Source organism: Pseudocercospora fijiensis (assembly GCF_000340215.1).
Source record: "Pseudocercospora fijiensis CIRAD86 unplaced genomic scaffold MYCFIscaffold_9, whole genome shotgun sequence".
NCBI classification, from domain to species: domain Eukaryota; kingdom Fungi; phylum Ascomycota; class Dothideomycetes; order Mycosphaerellales; family Mycosphaerellaceae; genus Pseudocercospora; species Pseudocercospora fijiensis.
In genome coordinates, this window is record NW_006921540.1 from 3,301,402 (window position 1) to 3,312,309 (window position 10,908).

Genomic DNA, 10,908 nt, shown 5'->3' on the forward strand with positions numbered 1-10,908 from the left:
TATCGTATTGTCGCTATTTTAATAGTATAGAGCCTTTATAGGTATTATTGATGATACCTAAGAAGTCGAAGAAACAGCTACTAAAGAAGCCTAAGAGGCGTAATAGCTATAGTACTAGAATGCCCGTAGATACTATCTCTAAAGCGGCCTAGCTCTTTAGAGGTAATTTCACTATAAAACAGATCTATAAGAAGACTAGAGTCGCTATATTAACGTTATATTAATACTAGATAGCGCGTAAATATAGACCTCTTCGACGAGTATTACTATCCGGTTCGAGGTAAGGCGGGTACGCCGAGGGCTCTAACGCCTAAAATGCGAGAGGTAAGCGATTAGGGTAGATTTTAAGCTATACTAACTACTATAGTAGTTAGAAGAATATCTAGGAGACCGATCGGAAGCGTACCTTAAAGAGATATATCTCGAGTTATTTAACTACTTTAGCGTTTAAGTTTACCCTTCTATAGTCTACCGCACCCTTACTAGCGTTATAGGCTAGTCTCGAAAGCAGTCGCGCAAAGTAGCTACTAAAAGGAATACAAGGAATAGGGCGGTTTAGAGTAAGAAGATTAAGAGTTAGCCTATCGAGAAGTTAGTACTTTTAGATAAAACAGCCTCGAATAAGAAGATAGCGTATAGGAAATATAGATAGTCGCTAGAGGGTATAGATTGCTACGATATATAGTATACGTAACGATAGAAGCGCCTATCTGTCTTGCTAGCCCTTACTATTAATAGATACCTGCCTTATACTCTCTACGTAGAAGGCGGTATTAATTAAGTTACCTTCGACGACTAGCTCGAGATATAGGTTTTGCCGCTTCTTAAAGGCCTTAAGATAATCTTTGTTATAGATAACTGTTTAATCTACTATAGCGACAAAGTCGAGAGTATTATTACGTTAGTAGGCTATAGACTCGAATACTTGCCGCTATATTCGCTAGATTTGAATCCGATAGAATAGACCTTTAATATCCTTAAAATATAGATAAAAAAGAACAAAAGTCGTATAAATAAGTACGCTAACTTTGCCGACTTCTTATACTAGGTATTAGACTATATTATAGGCGTAGATATAAGGAAACTATTCAAATATAGCGGATACGACGTTAATAGATTATAGCTAGATAATATAATACACGGCTTTAATACTCTGCTAGTATAGTACTATAATATATAGATATTATACTATAAAAATTAGCAAGCTCCTTCTTAGTATATATCTAAAGCTCCGTATAAAGTTTTATATATATCTATCGCGATATAGTAGTATAAGACTATAGGAGAGGCTTCTAATAGTATAGCGGGTACTCCCGCTTTTTATATAAAGCAAATTGCGGAGGTTTCGGAAGAACTTCTCGAAGCAAATAACGACAATTATAGTATACCTAGCGGAGAGATAACTAAGTAAACAAGTTATTAGTTTGCTAAGAAACTACTAGTTAATCTCGATATATAAGTACGCCCGCTACTCCGTTATAAATATTATTATTATTAGCTATTGCTATTAGCAGTTTCTCTCGGCTAACTTCTGCTTCTAAAAGCGCTTTAAGCTATCTCTTATAGACCTATAGTCGCCTTTAAAGAAGCCTAACTCCTTCTAAGTCTTTATCGATAGTATATAGATCTAATTATAATTATATCGCTCCTTTATAAAGTAATCTTCTATCTTTATAAGCTATTCCTTATCTTCTTCCTTAAGCTACTCTAGCTACTTTGCTACCTACTTAAAGAACTATCTAAGAAGACTTCTTAGCGGTATTCCGAGTATAGTAGCAATCCTTATAGGAGCTAGAGATTCTTGCTAAGAATAAGAACTTGCTTCTTCGATAATAGTAGTAGCAGTTAGCTTATTAGCAAAGCTAGTAGCTAGGCTAAAGGCGGTCTCGAGAAGCTTTTAGTAATTAATAGCGGCCTATTAGAAGGAAGCTAGTATAGAGCGAGAACGATAAAGAGTCTAATCTAGCGGCTAGAGTATTATAGGCTCCTTCTTCTTATATTTCTTTATATTCTCGTTATATATCTTTATCTAATTAAAAGCGGCCTTTAATAGGGTCTTAGAGTTAACGCCTAGCTATCTACTATTCTAAGCTAAAGACTATAAGCTAAAGGAGGCATTCGAGAGCTATAAATAATGCCTAGGGATATTTGGAAGATTAGGAGGAAGATAGCACTATTTACTTTTATTATTATAGCCGCTAAGAGTGTATATATTGTCCGCTTTAATCTTATAGGCTCGATTACCGAAGTTACGACGTTTAGTAATAAACGCCTCTCTTTCGATAAGCTATTAATCGTTAGGCTTTAGTTTGCTAACCTTCGGAGTAGCGGTAGGTATATCCTTTATAGTAGTAAGGAACTCTATATCTACGCGGATCTTGTCCTTGCCTTTACGATAATATTTAAGTCCCTCCGAGAGCGCTTTTATATAGTCTTAGACTATATAGAAGAGTTAGTACTTAACTAGAAATCGAGGCGCGGGATTAGCCGTATACCTATCTCGAAGTCTTATCTAAACTCGTCTTTTATCGTAACCTTCGCTACTATAATAATAATAAAGCTACGACCGACGAAGAGGCCTTCTTTCCTCGTAGTATCGATAGCCTAGCGATAGGCCTTATCGCTATAGTAAGCGCTCTAGCTAGTACGGTCGAAATTCTTTACTAAGATAATATTCTTGCTAGTAAGAAGCTTCTAGGTCTATTTATATAAGAAGCCGTTACGCAAGTCGGCTAAGGCAGTCTTAATATCGTCCTTATCTATCTAAGCTCTATTAACTAGTCGCTACAGTATAGGCGTAGGCGTAGGCGCTATATTACTAAGTCGCGTTAACTCGCCTTCTTTAACTTAATTACCTATATTAACTTCTATAGCTATCGAGGCGTCCTTATTATCCTTTTACTACTACGCGAACCGCCGGTACGTATTAGTATTATTTGCTAGCGAATTTATTAACTCTTAAAGCGCCTACGCTACTATCTTCTTCTTCGCGCCCTTCTTTACGTTTCTATCTTTCTTCGGCGACTCGCGTCTTATAATAGCTTCTTTATACGCTAGCAACTCCTTCGATACTAGTTTCTACGATTAAGTCTTACGCGGCGGTACTGTTTACTAGACTAGCGGCATCTCGAAATACTACTTTAAGAGGTAACTAGTAGTATAGATATATATAGCACTTGCTAACTCGGGCGGTAACTAGATAATAATAGACATTCTAGCTTCTAGTAGTATAAGGATACTATTTAAAGTCTATAGGAGCAAAAGAGGAGCATTATACCTAGCAAACTGTATAGATAGCTGCTGCGGAGCCGCTATTCTTGGCATTCTCACGTATTCTGCAAAACCTAGTACAAGCACTAAGCCATAATAGAATCACACGAGGCTGCCTCACTTCTCAGAGCAGCCTCGTAGCCTGTGTTGCGACAATACCTTTGAGCAATCTAGTCTGGTACCCAAGATCCATCTTTCTCGAAGCGAGCGCTCTCTTAGAGATGACGCCAAGAAATGATAGCCAAATCAAACTGTTCTATGCTCGCACTGCCGTCCAGCCAATGTGCACTGATTGTAAAACACTGCTTCACAAAAGCACAATCGGCTTTGCTCGCTACCAAACCACTTAAATAGATCCTTCCACTGAATCCCTGTTACGTTGCGTGTTCAAAATGCACGCCTGAGCGTCAAGACGGCCTTCGCTCAGCCTTGGTGACGCTGTCATCATCGTGTACGGCTTCAAGCCATGCCTTCTCGCAATCTTGATCGGACCTCTCGCCAGAAGACTCCATCTCGTTCCGGGCTAATCCCAGACCCACTGTCGTTTCTTGCGAGATATGTCCAGACTTCGCAGCGGGCTTATCTATGCTCCCGCTATCTCTCGTCATCGTATCCCTGGAGACGCTCTCGGCTCGTGGAGTCGTTTGATCAATGGGAAACGCAACATCGATGTCCAGAGAGGGCAAAGCCTGGGTCACATTTCCATGCATTGCGTATCGTTGATGCAGTCCCGGGAAGCGTTTGGCCAAGAATGCATGGTACGTCGGCAGACAGCCGGCTATGATGGCGACCAACGTCTCGATGCTGGAATAGATAGAGGCCTGAGGATCTTCCCAAGTGTCGTCATGGTTGTGAGTTACAACATAGAGGCTGTAAAGACGGATGAGGCTGATCAAGCATACAGATCCTCCGAGAGCAAAGACGGCCATCAGCATTTGTTTCTGCCTTTTCGGTAAATGCAGAGTGTTTACGACTGGAAGCGGCAGAAGCGCGACGGCGATATCTGTTGCTATGCTGAAGGTGGTGTTGAAGAACCTGACCAACGCACGTCAATTGGCAATTGGTCGCAAGCGGTGACGAATTTGGAACTTACCATATTGGATTTGTAGGGAGACAATGTCCTGATCTTTCCGGATGCCAGAAATATGAGATTGGCTTACACAAGAACAGCGTCACGAAGCAGGTCGTGATTGTGTACCCTGTCACGACAAGCCCAAGAAACGATGCGACAAAGCGAAACGTCCGGATCGATTCGAATACTCGGACGCACTGAGCAATCTGCAGAACGTATCAAAGATTCTCAGCATCGAGATCTTTGAAATCGTAACACGATACTCACGATGGACAATTTTGCCAGACCGATCCCAATCTGGTAAAAGTACACGCTCAGCCAGAAACAGAGCAACCTATTCGACTTCTGCTCTGTGTTTAGGCTCGCTGAATGTTTTCCGAAGCCAAAATGTGCTCCATAGCATCAGCACTTGTCATATTGCTTGTGTGTCGGAAAGAACTCACTCTCTACAGCGATGACTGCTGTGAAGATGCACGTGAAGAAGATGGCCAGCGCCATGAGTATATCGTCCCACCATATTCTCCTGACGATCTTGAGGCGGGTGTAAAGTCTCACAGCCACTGCAAAAATGGCGAATATTGTTGCCGTAAATACAACGGCGTATATAGCTGCCGGTGAAGCATGGCCACTGACTGTCATATCTTAGTTGGATCTGGCTGTTTCAACGCTGGCTTCTTTGTGAACAAGTACGTCAAAAAACGGCCACGGAGTGCAGAGCGGTTCGAGGTTTATGGGCTGTACGTCTATTAATGGCATTGGCATATTATGTCCAAAAGAGGAGTGACGTTCTTCATGATAGCTAGAGCAGTGACTCTATTTGTCGACAGGTCTCGGGTGAACCGCGAGAGTTACAGTATGATTAAACTTTGTCGGGGGCAAGACACTGAAAGGCATGGCGACATTGGGCGAGACTTGGCGAGCAAGGACCGGACAAGCTCCAGCTTGCGATGTGATTCGTCTAGCACTGTGCGTTGTTGAGTCTTCAAAACGGTACTTGCTGCATCTCACAGTATTTGAAGCTGTAATTCCCCGCACGAGTATTGTCGTTTGATGATGTACACGCAGAGCCGATGAGATTCCGGCAAAGCTAGGCAGGTATCTCACCGGCCATTGCCGTGACCGGCGTGGGTGCTCGGGCTCTCGAGCTTTCCATCGATCCCGCACCCATCGTTGCCGAACCTGAATCCGGGCCCGTAAGCGAACTTAAGTAGCTGTGACCGGCTTCGGCTTTGTTTTGAGGAAAGCTCATGATGTCGAGTTATCCAGAGTCAGGGAGGATAGCTTCCAAGTTCCAACACGTCTCCGAGGTCTGAGGTCCAGGGAGCCCTGGAAGCTCAAATCAATATGGGTACAGAAGATCGGTTCGGTTTTCGCTTGTGGAGTGGGACATGCTCTGTTAGCATAGGAGCAGAATAGAATACGTTCAGGGTGTAGTGAGGTAGGTAGATAGAATAGAGTGAGGATGCAATCTTGGTGAGCCCGAGGAGCGCTTGATTGGCCCCCTACGCGAGGTGGTCTGAGCGTCCCCTGAGACTAGCTGAGGGTGAAGCTGCAGGGAACCTCGAACCAGGACGGACCTAATTCCGCCCAAAGCTTCATCACAACTTCGCGAAGAAACATTTCACATGCAAATCACCTTCTCGCTACGTAACGCCTTAAAACCATGACATCCGTCGACGAGCTCTTCAAGAAGCCCAATCTTCCCCTTGGCTCCAACAAGCGCAAATTCGAAGAGCCGAACGCCCAAGAAGTCTACAAAGCGAGCAAACTCTCCGACGGTTCATCACCGCATGGAAATGGCGCTTCAGTAGAAGACGCAGAGGACGATGATGACCTCGAAGCTGGACCTGAACTCCCTCCCGAAGACGACGATGGTGACGACGAAGATGGAAGATTCTTTGGCAGCGGAGTGACCCGCGATGCAGCAGAAGCTCTCGACTACATCAATGAACAAGATGGAGAAACCTATACGGAGGAGAAGATCGACTCTGCATGGCTAAGGCGACTAGCGAACACGTTTGAGAAGAAGGTCAGCAAGAATGCGGAATTGCGGGCAAAATTTGAGACGGATCCGGCGAAATTCATGGGGAGCGAAGCAGACTTGGACGCTGAGATCAAGAGCTGGAGTTTGTTGGGTGAGCACCCAGAATTGTATCCTGAATTTGCGGAAAGTGGGAGTGTCGCAAGCTTGGTTGGGTTACTGGCTCACGACAACACGGACATTGCGATAGGAGCGATTGAGATTATCTCTGAGCTGCTTGACGAGGATGTTGAAGCTGAGCAAGAGCAGTGGGATGTGTTAGTGTCCGCATTGCTCGATGCTGATCTTATGGATCTGCTCATGAGTAATCTTGGACGCCTTAACGAAAAAATTGAAAGTGATCGGAGTGGTGTTTATCACAGTCTTTCTGTGATGGAGAGTCTGGCAGGACAGCAGACGATCGCAGAGAAGATTGGCACGGAAAAGGTTTTGATGTGGCTGTGCAATCGAATCAAATCGGCCGAGAAGCCCGTCGGCCAGAATAAACAGTACGCGGCGGAGGTGCTGCAGGTTCTGCTTCAGTCATCATCCCTGCTACGAAAACGGCTAGCTATCGATATTGATGGTATTGACCTCTTCCTCCAATTGCTGGCAGCATATCGGAAACGGGATCCACAGAAAGATAGCTCGGAAGAAGAGTATGTCGAAAATCTCTTTGATGCGCTTACGTGCGTTGTGGACGAAGCAGAGGGCAAGACAAAGTTCGTCGAAGCCGAAGGCGTCGAGCTAATGCTCATAATGCTCAAGGAAGGCACAAAAACCATATCGCAACGAGGGCTTCGAGTGCTGGACCATGCAACAAATGGCCAAGGACTCGCATCTTCCCAGGTGTGCGAGAAGATCGTTGAAGCCGCAGGACTGAAGACAACCTTCAGCATGTTCATGAAGAGCAAAGACCTCGCGAATATCGAGCATCTACTCGGCATATTCTCAGCTCTACTTCGACTACTTCCCGGCGAGTCTGCGGCGCGGATCAGGACGCTGGCGAAGTTTACTGAGAAAAAGCACGAGAAGATCACAAGATTATTGCAACTGCGCAGCGACTATGCACGGAGAGTCGCTGCTGCAGACAAAGAGATCAGATTGGAGCAAAAAACGCTTTCAGACGACGAAATTGAGGAACGCGAAGCCGAATTTTTCTCAAGGCGTCTGGATGGTGGACTTTTCTGCTTGCAGATGACTGATGTAACTCTTGCCTGGCTGGTAGCAGAAGACCCGGAAGTGAGGACGAAAGTCTCAAAAGAACTCGAAGGTGGACTCGCTGTGATCAGAACTTCGTTGGCAGAACAAAAGCAAGGTCTTGAAGGAGGCGACGAAGATACCGAAGAGATGTTGGATACCTTGATCGGGTTCTTGTAGCAACGGTACACTTCTTCGAAGCTGCATGGTTAGCATCAATGCTCTCGCCAACAAGCGCGTCGAACAGCTTCTGCTGTAGGTACTCTACATCTGCTCAACTTAAGAAACGCATGCGAAAACTTCACCTCCCTTGCAGCCAATATCACTGAAACCAGCGTTCTGTCCATCCTATGCAACGCGACTGCCGAATAGATCTTCATCAAGGTCTTTCACAGTCCCGAGTATAGAATGCTAAGGCATTTAGTCCATTCGAACTAGCACGGCTGCTCGGTGACGGTGACGGTAAAAGCCGATCATTTGGCAATAATCCAGCCCCAATTTTCCATGGTTTTAAACTATAACAACGCGAATTCCAATGCCTTATGTACATTCACTTCTATACTAAAAAAAGCTTTATATGAGTACTACCCTCTCTTCGTAAATTGTAGAAATACTTTAGAAGAGCTTTAAGTAACTATTCATCTTATTCTATACTTTGAAAGAGATAGAAAAAGACTTAAGAAGAAAATAAGATCTGCTAGGGCCGAGATCAACTGAAGTGCGGATCGGTGATAGATTTGCGGACCATATTCATAATTGTCGCTGACTTCGCGAGCACGCATGAGACTCTGCTGAAGCTCAATTTTGGAAATACATAGGCGCATTGAAATCGCCCAAGTCAAGCTCATCCGCCAGCTCCAAAATTTGCTCACTATTAGTCGGAGGCCAAGCACCGAAAAGCACATCCCAAGACGACGGCGTATCGAAATCGAAGCTGCCGTCCAAGCCAGCGTTCTCACCAACACTGGGCAATTCGCCAGGGTTAATCATGATGCCGTCACCGTGAAGCGCATCCCCGGGCGGAATCGCGAGGTTTGCTGGAGGCGGCGGAGGAGGGCGTCTGTGCTGGTTGAGCAGCTCTTCCAGGCGCCGCAACTCTGCCATACGGAGTGGCACGACAATGTTGCCTTTCTTCTGCATTTTTTGCAACACTCCTTCTGCTAAGCGCTGCCACGCACGATCTGGCACATGTTCAGGCAGAATCGCGTCGAGAACGGATAATAGTAGGGTTGCCGAGAAGGCGAACTCCAGATGAAAAGGCAAGAAGGTCTCAAGAAGGTCGTTGCCTGCGAATTTGTAAAGCACTGCAAGAATCGACAATGCTGATTCTGCTGAGGTCTGGAGTAGCGCAGCGATCGGTGACGCCAAGTTCTGGAGATCAGTCGAGGCTGGAGGCAGGGCGAGCAGCAATAACCACGCGATCAGTGGTCTGGTCGCGAGCACGATGCAGTGGTGGTAGGAGAGAGTCACATGAGAGAAGACTTGCGGGAAGTCTGTCGGCGTCTCCTTCGAAAAGTTGGGCATGACAGCTTCCAGCTCCTGCGACACTTCTGCAAGAGCGTGCAAGATGATAGTCGTGTTCTTGACATAGTCACCGCCCAAGCCTTCGCCGCTGACATGATATACTGTCGTACAAGTCTTGGCAACCAGCTTTGATAGACTGATCTGCAGGGTGAGTGCCGTGGCATACAGCGATTTGTCCTTTACCGACGGCATCTCTGCGGATACCTGCTCGTCCGAGATGGAATTGGAGCAGCCCATCAGAGCAGAGAAGTACCTGTCCAGGTTGTAGACATTCCACCATAGTAAGTTTGCTCTGGCAGACTTCTGCCTCCCGACCAACGCATCAGGCATGTCGTGGTGTATTCCTTCTACTCCGCATAGTCGAACAGCCTGGCCAATATACTGATACGCTATGATTCGCATATCAATCGACTGGAAATACAATGCCACGAGAGCGAGGACCTCGATTGCAAGAAGCTCTTCCTGGTGCATTTCGAACGGGCCTGGGAGCAGAGACATGGCACGAGCCGCGAACTCATGACCTTTCGGTGCATTCGACCCATCCGATTCTCCGAGGAAAGCTTTGCCAAAGGCGAGGAACAAGAGATACTCTACGAACCATAGGCGATGCTGTTGCACGGTATTCCAAGGATCTTCTTGGAATGCCCGCCAGTTCTGCAAGAAGCTTTGCTCATCAACCATGGAGAATAAGTCGCCTAGCTGGAACTTGACAGTCGAGTATATGTACTCCACGTAATTCTTGGGAGGCAGACCTTGAAGATCTGAACGTTCTATGGTAGGCTTGGCAGCCCATTTCAGGTGGAATGCTGCTCCATCCATGAAAAATGGAGACAACGTCGCTTCTTGTTGCGGCTCATACTGCTCAAGCAGAAATGTGAGGCGCCTAGTGAATGCCCATGTCGAAGTTGGTCCCAGGAAACGATGCCTACCAGTGTGATCCTTGAGGAATTGTGTCTCGATCAGTGGATTTCGTGGGGTCCACGGGCCGACTGTGGCTGCCTTTGCAGTTTCGACATCTGGTATTCTGCTTATCGTGGGAGACAAAGCTGACTTGGTCGGAGTCGTTGAGTGAGCCCCGGCCTCTCGCTGAGCGGGCTGTCGATCGCCAGACCCAAAGCTATGGTGACGAGGTGTCGGAGCCGTGGCCGGTCGTGAGTGGACATTGCTTGGCGGTGATTGTAGCTGAAACGATGGAGACCTCGTTGCTGCAGTAGCCGCTGCTTGCCTTTCCAACTCGGCTAGATAGCTACAGAAGGAGAGTCAGTCACGTGTAGGCTATCGGGGTTTTGCTGAAGACTGACCTTTCTGGCACTGATATATGCGGCTCGTCGGAAGGAAAGGTGCAGTTGTCACGTCGTCGCACGCATCGCGTACACGGATGCTCGCCTGAGCATCGGACCTTCCCAGCACGGCATTGCTGGCAACTGAGAGCGTTAGCAGACGCGCGAGAAAAGCTCTGCCACTGTTCGGCGACTCACGCTCTTGGTGTCCTGCGTGGAACGCGCAGCTTCCGCACATTGTTAGGCGCAGCAGTGGCCATCAAATCTTCCACCTACCTCTACTCAAAATTTGCCGGGCCCATATGACAATACCTCTCCCGGTCAGTGAGCTTGTCTTTGAGAGCCCGCGAGAGGCGTGAGCGCGCAGATCCAGTGTTTTCAGAGCTCGTTCGCCATGTGAGATCGATATTGCCAATGCCCACTAGCAGACCTCATCAAGCGGATTTTTCAAGTCGGCAGGGAGAGCAGTCCGAATCTCACAATGTTCGAGCATATGGCAGAGACTAAGCCAAGTCTTCTGCTTGTGGTTGAAAGTGGATACA

At 46.4% G+C, this 10,908-nt stretch overlaps 3 protein-coding genes across 3 annotated transcripts; 1 reads left to right on the forward strand and 2 right to left on the reverse strand.

The window, feature by feature from the left end:
* Positions 1-3,995: 3,995 nt before the first annotated feature.
* On the reverse strand, positions 3,996-4,948 carry MYCFIDRAFT_110371 (uncharacterized protein; the record flags this gene model as incomplete). The annotated part of the gene is made up of 4 exons (XM_007932884.1): positions 3,996-4,305; positions 4,364-4,548; positions 4,610-4,734; positions 4,786-4,948. Coding segments are annotated over 4 exons (783 nt in total), but the record flags the coding sequence as incomplete, so codon positions are not given.
* Positions 4,949-6,005: 1,057 nt separating this feature from the next.
* Positions 6,006-7,742, forward strand: MYCFIDRAFT_43629 (uncharacterized protein; the record flags this gene model as incomplete). Its single annotated transcript, XM_007932357.1, has 1 exon — positions 6,006-7,742. The coding sequence occupies one exon, from the start codon at positions 6,006-6,008 to the stop codon at positions 7,740-7,742; it is 1,737 nt and encodes a 578-aa protein (XP_007930548.1).
* An 888-nt stretch (positions 7,743-8,630) lies between these two features.
* Positions 8,631-10,004, reverse strand: MYCFIDRAFT_97482 (uncharacterized protein; the record flags this gene model as incomplete). The annotated part of the gene is made up of 1 exon (XM_007932885.1): positions 8,631-10,004. A coding segment is annotated over one exon (1,374 nt), but the record flags the coding sequence as incomplete, so codon positions are not given.
* Positions 10,005-10,908: the final 904 nt, after the last annotated feature.